The sequence below is a fragment of the Sinohyriopsis cumingii genome, chromosome 12, assembly GCF_028554795.1.
Source record: "Sinohyriopsis cumingii isolate HCF-2022 chromosome 12, ASM2855479v2, whole genome shotgun sequence".
Lineage (NCBI taxonomy): Eukaryota > Metazoa > Mollusca > Bivalvia > Unionida > Unionidae > Sinohyriopsis > Sinohyriopsis cumingii.
The window spans coordinates 20,706,290-20,727,008 of NC_142972.1; the positions used below are offsets into that span (position 1 = coordinate 20,706,290).

A 20,719-nucleotide genomic window follows, 5' to 3' on the forward strand; every position below is an offset into this window, starting at 1 on the left:
TACATCAACATACCAAAGGGAGCATTCATTCGTTACCTATTGAAGGGAGCATTCAGTTACATTTATTTATCAACGCGAGCATTCATTTATGTCTACATATCAAAAGCAGCATTCGTTTACATATACATATCAAAGGAAGCATTCATTTACATCTATATATCAAAGGGACTGACCAGGAATATTAACTTCTGTCTGGTGGCCAAATTATTATCCTTGACCTTAACGCATATATTTGTCATCCTTCAAGCTCCTTAAGACAGTTTAACAGTGGAATCTGAATATAACCCATCTGTGACATTTATGAAAAGTAGACAAATCAAATTTAAAATGAAATCCCTGACATAACAAAGATTTAACATATAACAATCTAATTCCATGTCCACTTTGTTGCCTATCAGATAAAGCATTATATTTCTACAGTATTCAAACACCCTCCCATTTATTTGTACCCCCTGCCAATGTTAAAAACAAAGTGCAACAAGGATATAAAAATGGTAAAAAACGTATTAATTTCATTCATTGATTTACCAGCTCTAACCTGGCAACCAGGGGGTCCTAAACACTGTTAACTTGGTGTTTTAAATCAAATGGGAGTTTCTTTAGTAACACAGTCACCATATTTGCATGGACAAGTCTATGTTTTCAAGCAACAGATGTGATGTAGTTCACCATCACTGATAATCTCAATAATTCCATATAGGGGGCACTCACTAGGTATTATGTACTTTTGAGACAGTGATGTATGTAAGATAATAATAATAATAATAATGAGGACTTTGTATAGCGCCTAATCTTTAGAAGCTCTAAGTGCTTTACGACATTAGAAGTTGTTTGCATTTAAAACATGCACAATGGAGAGAATGTTGGCATACCTCTATGCTACATTAATGTAATGTGGATGATATTTCTTTGGATATTGTACTTTTGGAAATTGTACATGATCTAAGCACACTGCTAAACTAAAATGACTGCTCCCTTGTGCTAAAAAATCAGCCTGAATTAGTCTAAAGTACACTATCCATAACAGCTATTAAAATAGGGAAAATTAATTTTGCCAGACTAGATAATACCAGCTTCTGAAAGTGCAATGAACGAATTACCAAATATATAAAATGTAAAAAAAGTTATCAGCTCTTTTTTATACAATTTACCTCTGAAGTTCAGGAAGTGAAAATGACCAAGAGAAGCTATCACTTTTTTGAAAGGTGCACATCTGGAGTAAGCCCAAGCTGTATACTCTATAACCCATATTACACCCATCAATCATACACCAAAATAAAGGAAATTAAAGGTTCTTTGAACTATACCTAAGATATACAAGGTCTTTTTTAAATAGCCAGTATAACCAGTGAGGAAAGCTGGGGAAATTCTTTTTCTTTAAAATTCTAACCCTATGCAAAATACAAAACTGTAGAGCTTCACCACATTTTGGAGTTAATCTCTTTGAACATATGTATACAAGAGTTCCTCCTTTTAATTTGTTCAATTTGTTTTAGAAATATTAAAACTAGTCACTGCACATACTTACCTCAAAAACAGTTTTACTTCAATGGACTGTTCTAGAAACCAGAAACAGACAATGAGCAGTCTATCTTATGTTTACAACGAGAGCTTCTGTTTGCTTTGAAATGCCAATAAGTCCAGGTTAGAAATTATAAATCAATGAGTGAAATGATTAAGTTTTGTGCATTTTTACATCCTTGATGCTTTTCATTCTTAAATTTGTTAGAGGGGTACAAACAAACCAGAGGGTATGAAAAACACTATAGTTAGGGAAAGTTATTGTTAGCATATGTTTCAAACAACATTTGTCACATATATAAACATGAAAACTATAATTTGATTAGTGAATGAAAAGTTAACAGAGAATGGTTCTCTATCACTGCCTATTACATTTAATTATTATAAAGGAGGTCTTGAATTTAATCTTACTGACTAGTAAAATTACAAGCCATTTTGAAAAACGTAAAGTTAATCCCTGATGAATAACACCAGTAAGTACCTGGTGAGGATTGTAGCGATAAATTCTGGTTGACTGACTGGGACCCCTGTATTTCTGCTTGTGACCCATGAAGCTGTAGACATGGAGTAGTACTGAGGTTTTCTCTTCCTGTAACATCCTGTAAAACTTCCATTGTTGTGTGAATGTTAGATGGAGAACTAAATACATCAGGCGTCGAAAGCAGCGGACTTAAGGTACCTTGCATTGTCAGACAACCAGGCTGGCTAGTAGTGATCACTTCTGAAATGAAGCATTTTCAGTGAAATACTCATTACGTCTTTAATTTTTAGTTATCGTACAATTTTTTAAAACAGCATACTAGTGAAGATTGCTGTAGATACTGAGTACCTTCATTTTTCACACTTTCCTGTCTCCTGGATCAGTAGAAAACACTTATATTGTTCCCAGTATCTGGTGAGTACACTTGTACACATTTTATCCTACAATAAATCAAGAACTGGAAAATTTTGTTTTCACTTTCTAGCATTTGTAAACTTGAAAAATAAAAGGATCCCTTGACAAGCCATGCCGATGTGATCAGCTCTTGTTCAAACAATTAAGTTAATGGTCTATACTTGTAAAACAAATGAAAATGGCTGTAAAACAAATGAAAATGTTGATTTCACTGAAGAAAAGAAATCACAATAATACAGTTACTAAATTCTGCAGCAATTTTGTGGCATTCAATTCTTGTATTTTGTAATTCTGTATCTTTTCAAGAAGTTGAAAAGTACTCCTATTTAATTTTTCAGACAGATTTCCTTTGCAAATTCCAAGGAAATGTATAGCAAGTGAATCAAAGTAGCTTTACAGTATTTGTTTTCTAGCTGATTATTAGCTGTGTGTGTGTGTGTATATATATATATATATATATATATATTTGTCCATGTCATGCATAGTACATAGAAAAATTAGTTAATGTAACAGAAGATCAGAAAAATATCCATGCTTTATTTCTTCAGAATATATATATATATATATATATATATATATATATATATATATATATATATATATATATATATATATATATTTCACGAAAATTAAAGTACAGGTTGTCTATTTTGCATAAATATCATGAAACTAGAAAGAGTTTGTTGACAACTGAGTGGAAAAGCAGTAAATGATAGGGCATAAATATATATTTAATATCAGAAATTACCCAGTTTCTATATTTTCACACAAAAAAGAAAACACACTACTAAAATTAATTTTATTATTCATACCCCTTAAAATAATTCCTAAAAAAAATTTTTGATAAAAGTTTAACAGTTCACAATTAAGCATAATTTACTAGTAAGGATACCAACTGCCTTTAATAATTTCATGCATTATTGTGTACAAAGTAAAGCCAGAAAAAAGGTATACTTTACCATTATGGATTCTAACATTGCATTGCACTTCAAACCAATGTGGTTACCATTTTAGAAAACAACTTTCTTAAATCATAAAGAAGAAGAAAAAGAAGATGAAGACAACATTAAAATAAAAGTTCATTCCCTACTACAATACCTGATTCACTGCACCCTACCACCGTTCCCAATGAATCTAATGATGAGAGTGACACATCCTGTACTGATGACCCTGTGTTAGTATCTCTCCCGCTCTGTGAACTACCAGGCACACTTGCTCTATTAACCATGCCACTAATGTGACCACTGATAAAACTGCCATTTGTGGTGAACACATTAGCAGTTTGACCACCGGTCTGTCCAGTCTGTGTGATAACTCCACTCTGTCCTTGGCCATTTATTACTGAATTATTTGTAGAGGTCAAAGTCCATAGATGAGTATTTAACAACCCTGCTGCCAATGGCTGGCCATGGTTGGTCTTCTGAGTACTGCAGATTGAAGCACTAAACTGATCAGTGTTGACACTACTACAACATGGAAGCATGTTGCCTATTTGTTCATTTCCTCCCGAGCTAAGAAGGCTTTGCGAGACTAAAGCCTGAAGCAACTGAAGATCAATCACAGGAGTGGCTCTGTCATTACCATTTGTGTTAGGAACAGGTGCTGGTGCAATTGGTCGCAGATGAGAAGACTGCAATATCATCTTTTCTGGTGGTGGAGGTGAAACTACAGACAAGGGAACTGCAGTAATTGACACTGTAAAAAAATTCAAAGAATTAGCATTTACAGGGTATTGCACTTTAGCATATATAGTGTATTAGACTTTAGGAAAAGAATTGCAAAAGAAGTTTGATATTTTCAACCTGGAATCAAGAACTGAAATTATAAATCATTTAACATTGTTTTATACTATCTTAAATACTGTGGTATCCTTTATTTTCATGGACCTCAATTGGTGTGATTTTGTAAAAGACTTTTCATGAGAAATAAAGTTGGTGGTTTTGCCTAAGTCTCAGCCTCTGCATAATTGAAGGCATTTTTAATTTTGTGGATTAAACTGTCTATGCAAATACTGAAAATAAAGAATACAAAAGAACAGAACTATGCCAAAAACAAATGGCAGCTGCTTTAATGGTTGCAACAATACTACCACCTATATGGGCACAAAACAAACAGCAGTGAAGATCAATCAATTTCCTTATGCTTTTTCTCTTTTCTCTCTATCCAAAACTTATCTCACAACATATTGATTTAAGGCAATGAGTGGAAATTACAGCTACTAGATACTGTATACTGTGCAAGCTGACTGGAAAATTAATGTGGGGATTTGAGCTTGCCCCTAATTAATAATACAATATACAACTAAAGTACAGATTTTTTCAAGAAAACACTTAAATTTTGTTTTCTTTTATCTTTGCTTGCACCTTAAAACCATATGCTGATAATTATTGTTATGAAAAATACATGTAAATAGAAGACTGATATGTAGTTGAAGACAGTTTCTATGTGTATGTTTCTGATTAAAGTTCAATTGATCATGAAGATTTAAGTATCCTTCCAGTAAAAGAACAAGGGAAAACTGAGTCCCTTGCTAAAATATTCCATTATCAATGAATTGGCTCTTTGTTTTTGTTTGTTTCTTCTGGAAAGTGTTGTGTCCACTCACATTCATGTCATGGGATTTTCACCTTGAAATCAGAGACTCGTCATTCTCATGGCCCTTGCAATACATTACTTAACATGGTTCTTGCAATACATTACCTAACATGACCCTTGCAATACATTACCTAACATGGCCCTTGCAATACATTACCTAACATGGCCCTTGCAATACATTACCTAACATGGCCCTTGCAATACATTACCTAACATGGTCCTTGCAATGCATTACCTAACATGGCCCTTGCAATACATTACCTAACATGGTCCTTGCAATACATTACCTAACATGGTCCTTGCAATACATTACCTAACATGGCCCTTGCAATACATTACCTAACAGAACAAAATAAAGTACAGGTACTCTAATTCATTAAAATTAGGTCAGTAAAAATGTGACAAGTGAGAGTTTGGGTGACAAGTGAGGTAAAGTCCATTTATATTTATTTATGAATATTCAAGATTTTCAAGATGGACACCACTGTTTCCATGTTGGATGTAATATCAGCACCATTTTCATTTGTGAGCAACTAGAAATCTTGAGAAGTCTTTCAAAGAAAATGCCATGTCAATATGACGTTTGTTTCAGGTGCAGCAGTGATAGCTAAAATTTCAAGATAGCCATCACAGCTGGCCATAATGATGTCCAAAGGACACAAATTTTATTTAAGACAACTAGACATCATGAACATCTACTCAGAAGCAGTAGTTATAACAAAATATTCAAGACAGTAGCCGTGCTGGAGGCTACTTTAGCACCCTTTTCATTGAAGATCAACTGGACATGGGCTTTCAGGAGAAGCAGTGATGTCTGAGGGACACCATTTCTTTTTCTTTACAGCCCAATTAGATCCTGGGATGAATGTGTCTGAAAGTTTCATGGTAATGCTTAAATTATTTTAGGAGAAGAAATTCCAAAAAGAAAACTTTCAATAACAGACAGATGACAGACATGTCACAGTGACCCACTTTTGTACTGAAGGTGTGGTACTCATCACCAAGTTGTATGATTCCAGGTATATATACAGTGTGCAAATTCCTACTTTAAATGCAGAAAAAACACAACCAAAAATGCACAGCTAATATACACAACCTTGGCCTGCTCAGCCCTGTATCCATTAAGTATACACTATGAAACAACTCCATAATGCTGTCAAGGACCTAGAAAGTTTCAAGTACATCTGAGGCTGCTTTTATCTATGCAAACACTGATGCTAATGTCAAGGTTAGGATGCTCAACAACTCATCTCTACTTCAAGAGCTCTTCTGTACTTTGTAAAGGACAGTAAATTACAAAATCAAATAGTAAGAACATATAAACTTGGTTATTTTGTGCAGTTAATGAATATCAATTTCAATTAAAAGAAACACTGATAGAAGATGATGATAGACCTGGAAAATACCTGTACAAATGGCCATGTTTGCATGACAAATGGTAGTTTTTTCAAAGGTATTATAAGCAAAACTGGTATCTGGTTCTCCATTGCCAAGATTTTTATTGATACAGTAGTTTAATGAGTAAACCTGTAACACTACAGCAGTTTTACCCACACTGCCTTGCTGAAAATTACCCACAATGCCTTACAAAAAATGGTTAATTACTACAAGAATTTCTATGCCTATCATATTTTGCTAGAAAGTAGACATCAAAATGAAACAAACATTCATTTACCTCCTCAAAATAACCAAGCTTATGTGTTTTTAAGGTTTGTGGTTATCATTTTTAATTGGTAAAATACTTTTTCTGAAAACTGGAAGTGTCTACCTATTAGACAGTGCTAAAGTGGGCTTTATCCAATGAAAATATTAAAATAAGGATCACACAAAGTCTTGAACCTAATAAAATGCATTTTTATTTTCAAGTGACTTTATACAAAGAGTTAAAGTTCATATGATCTCTTATTTTCCTGCAAAAGACTTACCAGGTATACCTTTCTTTATCCCCTTGTTGACAGACAGCATTAGTGGTACTGGTATCGATACATTTGACAAGGTCATGGCCGAGTTCGGACTTGCCGAGGCTGATGAAACTATAAATTTAGAAGGAAAATTAAAAGCAGTGGAAAACAATAAAACTGATATAAAAGTCTGTCCCCTACACGGAACTTTACGATCAATGTTAAAATATTCTGTTTAAGAATATAGTGTATGTTGAAAGTGCTTATTTGTGCTTGTACTTTTCATAGTTCTATTGCAAAATATGTCACAACTAGGAATCACAATCTTTAACAGAAGCATTACTTTAGATTGGTCACCCATCTTTAAAATGTTATAGTTGTAAATAATTGTCTACAAATGTTTTGTTTAAAATCCTCAACAGGGATTTTTATGCTTTGAATAGATGAATAGATGACTGTACTATGCAAAGGACAAGGTGTGATAATAACCAAGTTTGTCCCCCAATCAGATTCCTATAAAAATTACATAAATAAAAGAGGCCCCTCTTTCTTCCCAAAATATTAATTCTTATCTAAAATTGCATTTAATATAGAAAATCAACTACTACAAAGCCAAACAGTTTCCCCCTTTGTTGTGGAACCTATTTTTGTGCATTAAAGACACTGCAGCTAACATGCCACTATCATGCAGACTGCTGAAAGAGATAATCTGAAATTCTGTATCTGCACACATTATGCCCAATAATCAATGAGAGTATGTCTTTTTGTTTTGAAACATCATCTAAATGATGTATATATTTATGTTCAGTAGAGCTGATTACCTCTGACACCTATTTCCGTTTTCATTTAAACAGTTATCCTTTTGATTATGTTTAACAATTACTAAGCATATCACATTCTTGACTTGATTGCCACAGAATAAGAACTTGTGAACTTCCTTACCATAAATAAACACCCAAACACCACACACATCTTTTGAGTAGTAGTAACTGTGTATAATTACGACTTAAAACCAAATGTTCAGAACATTAGTGATCAAAGCAGTTTTGCATATGTATCAGCAGGGGAAAGCTTACATTATACTTTATTTTATTACCCAATCAATAAAATTCTTCTTTATATTGGTCATTAATCACAAAATTTAGATACTTTTTTGCAATTTGTACGAGAAAGTACATTAGCTGTAAAAGCATGGGGAACACACTCACCGTTGGGCATCTGTTTTTTTCTTTATTTAGGAAGAGATTATAAACACACACATGCATGGGCACATACCTCAGACATGACATTCAGCTTTTGAGCATCTGGTCTCTTTTTTATATAAAAGCAGCATACTTGAGGATAACTATAATTTGTAACTGATTTTTTGGCTGATATTCAGTCTATTAATTTATTGTTTAATCTTAAATAATGCAGCAGCTATGGTTGACAGTGCTGCCAGGTACTGACAAGATTTCAGTTTGTGTATGCATACACTCATACGTGTATATACTCCACACACATGTACAAACCAAGTTGAAAAATAAAATAAAATATGCATAAGACATTGAAAATGTAGCAACTGAATCCTGGCAAAGTACTAAAGATATGCTCCAATAGGACCATCACCACCACCAGATTTTTCTATCTTCACAAAGCATAACTCTTCAGGGATATTGATATATAAGTACATGTATATATGACCATGGTCCCCCAATTCACATGTAACCATATTATGTATAAAGAGGTACATAATCCCCTCAAAAGAACTGTAACAGGTAAGGTATTCTGACCTAAAATGTATGCATACAAGCCTCATGTGACACTTGCCCTTGAAAGGTTTGTATAGTCATATATTTTGCAGCTGAATGGAGAATTTATGCAAAATGCCAATAATAACCATTTTTGATTCAATTTACTTGTGATACATGCCATCCCTTTATGACTAAGGGACAGACAATTTCATTTCTTAAGAGGAGGGGTGGGACTTTGTTGTTCAGTTGGCAGAACATCATATTCATAATCTATGGGTCGTGGGTGTGATACCTTCAAAAGCCATAACCCAGGTCTGGCTATCTTGGTGTGTCAATGGAAAAGGCACGCTATTTCCACTTCTGTGGCATAAAATCATCAATATCTATAAACCCCATCTACCCTGGCCATTTTTTGACAACATTAACGTATAAGCAGTCAGTTAAAATTGGCTTATTTTCAAGAAAAAATACTTCCAAAGTTATCTTAAAGCTCCTAATTCTAACCTTTGGATAAATAGCAGTTCAATTTCTTTTAATCAGAAACATGTAACAAATGGAAAGTAAGACAGAACTAAAGAAATTGGTGTGAACAGAATACACATGAATAACAGAAGGCAAAATAAATATACACTATAAAAAGTATTTATATTGAAAAGAAGACAAAAAAATTTAATTTAAACACATTTTTAAAAGACAAAATAGCCTACAATTGGGCTCGAACTGCTACTATCTTAAACAACAGTACTTAAGGCACAACCAATTTACATTTACATCATCAACCAAGCTAAACAGAGTGTTGACAATTTACTATGTATAAACAACATCTTCAATTACCTGGGTTTTTTTTTAACAACAGATTTTATTCATAATTTTGCACTAGAAGCAAACAAACTGTACAATTTCTTCAATAAATATTTCTTTGAAAATTGCTGGAATCAATAGTTTGTGTTCAAATGTCCCAGTAGCTCACAGAGTGGGTCTATTTTAAATCCCTTCTACAGATGAACATTATAATAATCAATGAAATTAAAACAAATGAATACTGACAGCATTGAAAACTGTATTTCATGTGACTGGATTCAGTTCTAATTACATAACTTAAATGTGTGAGTATGATTCATGCTGTTCATATTAGCATCCTATTTCCCCATCACAGTAGAGTATAGTATAAATAATAAATGCAACTTAATATAACTAGGTAATAAAAAATATGCAGAGATTATGTTTCTTACAATCATTCCATTTGAACAGGTCATTTAGCCAAAAATAGCAAAATCGGCATCTTCTATATTTAGCTCCTCTCATCCAAATATTCTGATTGTGATCTATGCTAAAGAAGTGCCCTCAAAATGCAACCAAAAGCAGAAAGAGAAAAATACAATTGCTTAAACAAATATCAACTGACTTTTAAATGTCAATTTTGTTGTTGTTGTTGTGGGGTTTTAACACCATTTTTCTGCACATGATAGGCTATGAATGGCAGCCAGTATTAATGGTGGAGGAAGAACCCAGGGAAAACCCCGGGAAGAACCACCGACCCACGAGAAGCTACTAGCATGCTTTCTCACATATCCACATATGCTTAAGGAAACATAAAATGACATTCTGTGTTACTGTGAAATGCTCCCCTAAACTTGTACACTGAAAAAAATGGCATATGGTCTAAGTTGTGCATTTTGCATTCATTTTTCACCACACTGGCACTGAGTAAAACCAAGATCATGTATAAAATCTGTGTATATGTTAAACAGTTATGAAAAGTATTTTCTGTCAAAATAAGAACGTATTGTCGAATGTGCTGTTAGTTTTTGACGACTTCATAGAGGCTGAAATCTGTTAAAATCTTTTATTTTTTTAAAGATCAGCCTGATTAGGAACAAACTTTACTGATAATTTCACAATATTTTATTATATCAAGTGTACTTATGTTGCAGTTGATATATACTGGATATGGCAAAACTATAACAGACACCATAAATAAACTACCAGTAATAGTCAATTTCAAATACTGATTTTATATGTATGATTGAAAATGACATCAATGCTCGATGATTAGGTAATGTCTGCTTTAGAATCTAACCATTTCTTTGAAAATTAATGTACCCTGCATGAGTGAAACAACATCAAATTTTTATTGATTTCAACTTCTTGAAAGTATCATGTTGTTTCTTGACCAAAGGGATAGTTTAATTTGTATAAATACATTCAAGTCAGCTGCACTTTTCACATTTTCTAAATTTACACCTTATACACAGGTGCTGATAACACAGTCGCATGTGATAAATATGATCCTTTATAAGACAAAGGTATATGCATACAAAATGTATAAAACAACTTTTAAGATAAAGACAATAAATTTGTGACATTTTCTGAGACCATTACAGAGATATGAAGTCCATACTCCTTTCATTTAAAATACTGCTTCCATGTCGGCAAACTAGCACATGGATGTTTACAAGATTCTGAAGGCAAAGTCGAATTCTCAACCAATAGAGCATACAGCTTAAAAACGATCAAATGATGCAGTAAAAACACATTCCAGTCAAAGCTGTAATTTGATATCTTGCCTCTGTGAATGTAATCTCAGTGAATGTAATCTCTGTGAATGTAATCTCCTTGCATATAATCTCAGTCAATGTAATCTCTGTGAATGTAATCTCAGTGAATGTAATCTCAGTGTCTCAGTGAATGTAATCCCAGTGAATGTAATCTCAGTGTCTCAGTGAATGTAATCCCAGTGAATGTAATCTCAGTGTCTCAGTGAATGTAATCCCAGTGAATGTAATCTCAGTGTCTCAGTGAATGTAATATCAGTGAATGCATCCATTGTGTCTTTAGCAACCTCTGTATTACTTTAATCATGTTTCATATGTAACTAACAAACAACAAGAATAATATATGAACTAGCAGACTAGAAAGCATGTATATAAATATACGCCTTTCCTGCATCGACCCGATATAGAATGATGAATGCATGCATGCATGCATGCATACATACATACACACACTCACACACATTTCACAGCAAACCACAAGAAACTGCAGGAGTAGTTGCACTGACAAAATTCTGTCATATATTGTATCCAACTTAAGTCAAAATAAGCAACAAGTTCTGTCAAAATGTCCATCTTTAGAAAATGACCATAAGTACAGTCAAACCAATTTATTGATTATCTCAAGAACCTGTGTATGTCAAGTGTTTTTGTCCGATCCCAAAAAATCCTTTGTTATGCTAATTTTTCCACACTTATCTCAACCCCTGTTAAGTCAATAACCCCATTATGTCGGGCACAAGTTTTGGTCCAAAGTGACATGTGGACCCAGCTTAAAAGTGCAACTTTTAATGTCCATCTCAGAGAAATTTTACAACAAATGATCTGGCATTTCCACTACACTGGCAAGGATGGAAAAAGTTGGTACAAGACCAAATTTTACCGGTACAAATGCTAGTCAACTAATCTCATCAATGCATAGTTTATGTCTTGAACAGAGTGGAGAAAATGTAAACAATATTTCAAAGTAAAGAAACTGAATCAATGCATTTCTGACCTTTACAGGAGCTATGTTCATAATGGACGGGGTTACATATCAACACCAAGACAATATAGTTTGTTCCACGCAGCAATCGCAAATTTTATCTTATCTGTAACTCAATAAATGTAGCTAAAAATACCTAATTCGTTTTACATTATATATTTAAAATGAATTAGGTACTTCTAGCTACATTTAATGATGCAGTTACAGATAGGATAAAGTTTGTAATGCTTGTAGTACAAACTACAGTGTAATCCCATTCCAGTATTGTCAGTCAGTCACCAACTTAATCCATACACAATTAACAACTTTGATTCAGAGTTTTCTTTATAATGTAAATCAGTAATTAATAAGTGTTTCCAAGCTAGATGCATGGCTAGATCACGTGACTTACAATCATCAATAAGTAGAAACTGGCAAAATTCCAAACCAAGCTGGTTCCCCCTCCCTCATAAACACGTCGTTGTTAATTTGTTTTAAACAAGAGTAAATAAAAGCACAAACATTATTTAAAAAATCCAAGAGCCCAATATTATTTTAAATGAAGTTGTCGATGGCTGCGCAGTGATTACAGATTCTTCAACGCAAATGGAACATAGCACAAAGTGACTCCTTGGATTAATGTCTATGAAATAGAAAGAAGATGGCTTTAATCTGTATTGTTTTATTTGAATCAAATATCAAAGACTTGCAATCCATCAAAGTGATATACAGACTCTCCTTCTGGCGCTGTTGTTGTTGACGGTGGTCACTGATCAAAGTCGGGAGGGTCATGTTACTACAACTGTATGAATAGAATAAGTCGGCAACTTACAGAAGTTGACACTGAGATAGTTAAATTTAAAGATGTTTAACACATTTTACAGTTTTTCGGTACATGAATACAGACAGCCTCATCTTTTTTTCTGGCACAAAGGCAAATTTTATCGGGTAAAAACTGGCATACAGGTGTAAAGGAACATCTGATAATAAACAAAAGTGATCAATTTTCACGCAAAATTTTCGTCAGTTACATTTTGCTACTAGCTAAAGTCAACACGAACAAAAGAAAATATTTTTTTAAAAAGTACAGTCCTACATGTATGTGTACTTAAACTGGCCTAAATTTTGGTCAGTGTCAGAAAACTATTAAGACTACCGAAGGAATGAGGCTATTCACAGGGAAAGAAAAACAACTTTAAATGACTGAACATACTTAAGTTTTGTAAAAATGTGCGCCTTATTACTTAATCTCATTTTAAAGACCACCAATCCTTTTTTTGTGCAACCAGGCATGACTGAACTATTATTTTTATTGTGCATTAGAAATGCCATTTGTTTTAGAAATGAAATGCCACATTTCTGGTACTTAAGATACATAATTATTATTATATAATAGGTTTGACGGTTATGTCAACGATTTTTTGACACACCCGACATAATCGAGATAACAGGGTTTGACTATACCAAGCTTAGATGATGACTGTAATAAGCCCTGAGTTTTGATGATGACCATATTTGGTACCAAGTTTAAATGATGAAAAGTACAAAGTTTACATGGTGACCATATTCAGTACCAGTGCAGTGTTTAAAAAAATCTGATAGCCTGACAACTGGGTTCCCTCTAATTTTAGATTGGGCATGTCCTTTATTCTATGTCAGGTGCCCATCAGGCTTGTCAAAAAAAAAAAATCTAATTTGCCTGAGAAAACTCTGATCACACTAATGAAATGTGTAAATCTATTTTCAACATGTTGACGTACCTGCCATAACACTGCGCAACATAAATCAGATCACCACCAGATGTTAATCAAATTGAAGTATGGCGTGTCATGCTAAAAATATGATTTTGTACTCCCAAACTGCCTGACACGGTTGTGTTTCAAGAAAACACAATTTTGACTACCGGTAATCTTCAAAAATAGAAAGAGAAAAACCTTACCACTTTCATTACATGCTTGTTACATGTAGCATGTATAAACGGTAAACAGTCATGATTGGAGCTGATGTAAAATTATCTCTTGGGCAGTTTAAAGTGGAAATTAAAGGCATAGAATTCAGTTTTTTTACAAGCTCAACTGGCACCTCTTTTAAAACCCAGGAAGGGCCCAATCTGAAATTCGAGTGGCCACAGTGACAGGTATTGGGCTATCATATTTTTTTAGCAATGGCGAAGCCAAGCCTAGTCTAAGCCAGTAAAATGTGAAAGGAAGGTTGCAGTGATCTTCCTTTGCAGTAAGGGTGTGGTGCTAATAGAGATATATACAATCATATAGTTTCAGAATTCTAGCATGAACAGAGCTTTAGAAATAACAGTAAATGTCAAAATTCATTCAAAGTCTGTGAAGCATGAAATATAGATCACACTGACTTACATTTGTGATGAGGGTGTAGCACTCATACTGATGTATCCCCTCACCTAGTTTCATGGACCCAGGTAGAACAGTTTTTATAGTGTGCAAAATAAAACCAATGTAAAAAGTGAATCAAGAATGAGTAACTAAAGTACAAGATTATGAAGCAAGATAGGCATTCAATAATTACCAGGTCCTGTGTTCTGTGCAGTACTGGTGACATTTGGCTGTGCCTGTAATGGTGTACCATTGGGTAGGAACTGGGAATCATTTTGTAAAAATGCCTGTGTATTGTTCAGGAGAGCATTAACTGCCAGAGTCAACTGGTCTATGTTGATAGACGGCAAGGGATCAGACATCTTTGTTTACAGCCTGTAAATAATAATTACTTACATGTACGGTAGTTATAATTCATACATTCAGTGGCTGAAGAAGTTTTTCAGCATTTTTAGAGGCACACTTCTATTAAATTAATTGAAAATAATACACACATATTGATGGTGCATGTATACTAACTTTAAGTAGGTGAATAATTATTGTAAATAAATAAGAGTCACCATAGATTGAATGCAATATCAAAAGTAATTAAAGTTGAAGAGCTTAAAAAGCAAACCTGTAGCAAATCATCAAAAATATGTACACCTTGTAAATAGTGTACATGTACTTGTAAGAGAATATAGCCCATGATCTATTATGCAAAAAGAGTTCAGTAAATAAAATGGCAATGTTACAAGGTTCTTGTTAAGTACTTTCTGTGAATCACAGACCTTCCAAAACTACTGCGCTGCATGTGTCTTAAGCCTGTACATTCTAAGAACCCCGAAGAACCATCTCCAGACCTACAAGTTTTTAAATTGTATGTATTATTACTGAGTACATGTTTCAACCCAAAACTATTTAAATTATCTGCAATTGATTCATAAAGAGTAACAATCATACTACTGGCTTATGTATATCTTTTTTTCATCTACTTTTTATATGAATTCAAATCTCATATTCATGTTGATTTCCGAGCATAGAATTATTTTCATTCCAAACCAATCATTGCAAAATCATTTATAACAGTAGTTTTGTTATTAGGAAGTGTTTGTTCTCGTAACATTTTTATCATCCAATACACTGAAGACAGGCAAATAAGCACGGTAATTTAAATAAGAAAGTCCTAATAATCACACACTCTTTCATTATTGGTAATTTTTAATTACAGGTTGTGAGTTCAATTCAATTAAAGCATGAAAAGAAATATCCCACAGTGGCACACCTGATATTTTTGATGAGTATTTGCTCACCAATAAAAACTATACATGTATCAATATAAAAAAATCACAGATCAATAAACAAAATAGTCCCTTGAAATGACTTCTGCAGATCAATAAACAACAGTCCCTTGAAATGACTTCGCAGATCAATAAACAACAGTCCCTTGAAATTGCTTAGTACGCAGATCAATAAACAAAAGTCCCTTGAAATTACTTACGCAGATCAGTAAACAACAGTCCCTTGAAACGACTCATGCTCTACTGGCTGAAAAGAATTTCCCAGAATTCAAGATAAAACCATTTCTTCCTTTTAACTGCTGAGTGTTGAAACTATCTCAGATATTCTTCAGTGATAACAAGATTTTCAAATTAGGTGCTGTGATGCACATACGTGTACTGGGTGTCAGCTTGGCACCATTTTCATTTCAGACGATTGTTTTTGTTGTTGTTGGTGTAGGGTTAAACGACATATTTCAGCACACGATAGGCTATGCATGGCAGCCAGTATTAATGGTGGAGCAAGAACCCCCCGGAAAGAACCACGGACCCACAAGAAGCTACTGGCGAGCTTTCTCACATACCCATATTAGCTGAATCCTAGATGCAAACCCACGCAGACTGAGGTGAGATGGCAGTTATCCGTAACGGAGAGCACTTTAGACCACTCGGGGCCCCTAATTTCAGACGAAGTAGACATCATTAGAAGTCTTTTGGTGAAAAGCCAATGTCATAATGATATCCATTCAGGAGTAGTGTCAAAAAGATTTTTTGTAAAGATAATCATCATGGCAGCCATATTGGCACAACTTTCATTTAGGACCAGCTAGGTATAATAAGAAGTCCACTGGTGAAAACCTCATGTTGATATCCATCCTTCTGAGAGGAGAACAGATAATATTTTCAAGATAACCCACCCCCCATGGTGGCCATATTGATGGTTAGTCATTTTTATTAATGATCCACTTGATATCATAATAATTCTTCTAATGAAAACCCTATGTAAAAATGACTTTCCATTTAAGAAGGGTATCTAAAACAAGATTGTTAAGATGGCTACATACTGGATGTCAGATCAGAACCATTTTAATTTAGGATCAACAAAATATTGTAAGAAGTGTTTTAGTGAAAATCCATTGCTGATATGAGCATTCATTCAGGAGAAGTAGTGCTAACAAAGTGGTAACTGTGGTATCCATATTAAACATAAAATCAACATTTTAATTGATGACTAACTAGACATAATTGGAAGTCTTCTGGTAAAAACCCTATGTTAATATGACTTTCCATTAAGGAGTAGAGATAACAAGACTTTCAAGATGACCACTGTGGCAGCCATTTTCAATGCCAACAAGACGTTCTAAGTAGCCTTTTGGTGAAAAATTCAGGTGGATACAACAATTCATTTGGGAGTAGTAGTGATAACTATATTTTCAAGATGGCCACTGTGTGGTGGGCCATAATGGTTGACAGATCAACATTTTTATTCATGACCAACTGTACATCTTCAGAAACATTTCAGTGAAAACCCCATGCTGATATGACCAACCATGTAGAAGGAATAGCAACAAGAAGATTTTGATGATGGCTGCTGTGGTGGCCATATTGAATGTCAGACCGACAACATTTCCATTTAGGTTTAACAGAAGAGCATAAAAAATCTTTCAGTGAAACCCCGTGTCAAAATGAACATCCATGTAGAAGGAGCAAATATTTTCAAGACGGCCATTGTGGTGGCCATATTGGACATCAAAATCTTGATATGACCATCCATTTAGAAGGAGCTATGACAAGCTATAACAAGATTTTCAAGATGACTGCCATACTGGACATCAGATCAGCACCATTTTCATCTAGGACCAACTGACATCATAAGAAGCCATTTTGTAAAACCGCATGTTGCTTCAATCATCCATTAAGTAGATAGCGATAACTAGATTTTCAAGATGGCAGTAATGAAGGTCATACTGGATGAATCCTATCAACCATACTGAGAAATGAAGAGAATGGATCCTATCAACTATACTGAGAGGAGTCAAAAGTCTGCAATCCAGAGGAGATTGCTTATTACTGCCAAACAACTGATTGTTGTAAAGAAGTGGAAACTGTGATATCTATTATTACCCACCCACCCCAAATTCACAGAAAATTGAGTACTGAGGAGAAAACGTTTTCCACAGGTCATATTGTTTTCAAAAAAATAATTATAAAACAAACTTTTAAAATTTTGTGAATAGTGATATCATGTTCAGTTTCATAACTTTGTTTCGGCAAGAATATGAGTCTTGTTTTTCATGGCAGCTCCACTAGATTTTAATTCTTACAAAATTGGCATCATTCACATCATTACTGCTTGATTACTAACACAATATGGCACATAGAGCTCTACTGACTTTGGTTTGATATTATTGTTTTTATTTTTATTTTTATTGTTATGATCATCAAGATCACTATTACTAATGACAGTTCAGAAATATTACTAAAGCTGATTGGTCACAAATGTATTCTTTTCAATGGACTCTTTATTTTCTTATCTGGACATGTTTTTGTTTATATCTCTGTACAGTGCAGGACCATTTGGTGTTTTTATTTCTACATGGTTTTCTCACCTTAAACCAAAATTACTATTTCTATATGGACCATTTCTATTTCTGTATGGTTTTCTTACCTTAATCCCAAACTTCTACCGAATGAAATAACATGCAGGATTTAAAAAAAAAGAAGAAATGAATCAGCACAATGTCTGTTTGGATCATATCTGGTTATATTTGTGTACTGTATTTTTTTTGTGGGGGGGGGGTAGCCTTCCTTACATGAATATATTTATATGCATATGTCCCCAGTGAAATAACTTCTTTAGATCAGTTTAATTCTCCAGAGCCGACTCTTCAGCTTTACAGTACCAGGTCACAATCCAGCCAGTTCGCAGTCCTAACAGTAAATTATCGCAAAACCAAGTTCGGCAGCCATAAATGTTGGAATAAGTATGGCATATGTGGCTATTTTACACATAAGTATGGGCATTCTCATGATGTTCCAGCACTGGTAAAGCTCCTATATTCCTGTTCTGAACGAAAAGAAGAACCACCATTCGGAGCCACTTTGGGTATTTGACAGGCAAAAATATGACTACGATCAGTAATAGGTTGAGAGTCACCTGGCCTCAGACTGAAATTATTCCCCACCCCCACAATCCTTTGAGGTTGACGAAATGAGGAAGATATTCCGAAGAAATAGTGCGATGTTTGTACGATCTTTTTGCCAGTGGTAAACTTAATCATTGTAATAATTTATGAAAGGGTAAACCTGAAATATTCTGAAATTATATAGAACGTTGCATTTGGATTATTCTTTAAACTTTAATGAAAATAGTCAGATGTAAAAATGTCTTTGCTTTCTGGTCATACAAATGCTTTTTGTTTACTTCCTCTGCGTCTGTTTGTTTACATTAGTAAGTTATATAAAGGAATCTGGTCAAGTTATGATGAAACCTTGCAAGACAAAAGAAAAGTGCACGTGGTCTGCGGCCACCTCGAAGTTGCGAATGTAAAAAAAAAATATATATATAAAAAGTTATAGTAAATCGGAACATATCTGCCTTTTTCGTCAAGCCCAGAAAAAGCCATGGATGTAATTCGTTGCCGTTCAGAACTACTTCGTTCACGTGGCACAGTTACAATAGAAATATGATCGGCCTTTGGTAGTGCACAAATGAGGTATATTCAGCCAGAGGCGAATCACAAGAACACCTTGATATGTATTCCAACAACCGCTTTAGCAGTTAACCCATGATGCCACGGAAACGACCGACCGATCTTTCGGCCGCCGTAAGGGACAAAAAACGTAGAGGTATTCCGATTGAATAGTGCTGCAACTAATATCACGCAACGAATACAGGACATCGAGAAATGGATAACAGTAAACAAATACACAGGGATAGGATAATATATGAACAAAAACGAAGAAATATACAAATTAAGTTCAACTTATATTGTTATTAAATTAAATTTTTCACGTATTTATATAAAGAATTCATCTTACTTAATTACCGCCATTATTGTAATCTAATTCATCGATTTTTCCTTTATTATATGCACAATGTGGGTTTTAGACAATTAACAAGTTCCTATAATCTTACTTTTTTAATCATTGGAGACAGTAATCGAACAGTGGGCCTCTGATGTACCAAGCGTTTTCACATACAAAGATTAATGTATTACTTTCCGGAAAAAGTATAATGGCTTTACCAAATTATACGTATAATTTTGGGTGATGTAATGGTCTGCAGAAAATGTAGCCAGCGTGGTAGAATTAGATATTAAAATGCTTTATACAAACTGTTGGATCTACTGAAATTTTAAAATTATTCTTTGTCACATCTCTCTGTGGAAGACGATGTCATGGTAACAAACATTGTTATTACTGGATGATACTGCCCAGCCTGTGAACACCATATTCGTACCAATTCCAAAATGTCACACGTTTGTCCAGAAAAGAATGACTGTCATATTTTTGACCCAGCCGTCGAGTTCGATTGTACATGTTACATTCAAACGGGACCAACGTGTAGACTTTCTCACTTTTTTTACTTGAATGTCCTCAGGAATTCACATTCTTAACTTTTATGTAGTTTGTCGCGGTTGTCACGACTTTATGAAGGAACCTTTATTTCATCACTGTTAGAATAGTAGTGTGATCCCAGGGACGTGAAAAGGTATTCAGTGGCTCCCATACTGTTTCTGATTTCGCTCAGTGGAGTTAGACTCAACTGATAACATCTGGAACAAACTGGTCTTGTATCGCTACGGGAACTGCCATAAATACGATAAAGTAATTGCTCACAATTGCTCATGATACGACGGACAGTTTCTTTTAATACACTTTTCAAAATAATATCAAAGCCAAGAGACACGTCGTGCTCCCGCATTGCCTAGGTCCACTACTATGACCG

The 20,719-nt window shown here is 34.2% G+C and overlaps 1 protein-coding gene across 2 annotated transcripts in view; it reads right to left on the reverse strand.

Moving 5' to 3' along the window:
• Positions 1–18,878, reverse strand: part of LOC149786071 (uncharacterized) — a 33,248-nt gene extending 14,370 nt beyond the window's left edge. Inside the window, exons 1-5 of one of the 2 annotated variants that reach the window (XM_089976362.1) lie at positions 18,582–18,878; positions 14,703–14,884; positions 6,937–7,044; positions 3,515–4,111; positions 2,003–2,242 (exon numbers count right to left, since the gene is read on the reverse strand). In XM_089976362.1, the coding sequence (XP_089832488.1) occupies positions 2,003–2,242; positions 3,515–4,111; positions 6,937–7,044; positions 14,703–14,871 (1,114 nt within the window). In that variant the 5' untranslated portion in view covers positions 14,872–14,884; positions 18,582–18,878. Of the gene's footprint in view, positions 1–2,002; positions 2,243–3,514; positions 4,112–6,936; positions 7,045–14,702; positions 14,885–16,352; positions 16,373–18,581 lie in introns of those variants that run through there. The other variant, XM_089976363.1, reaches the window with a different exon arrangement.
• Between the last annotated feature and the right edge of the window lie 1,841 nt (positions 18,879–20,719).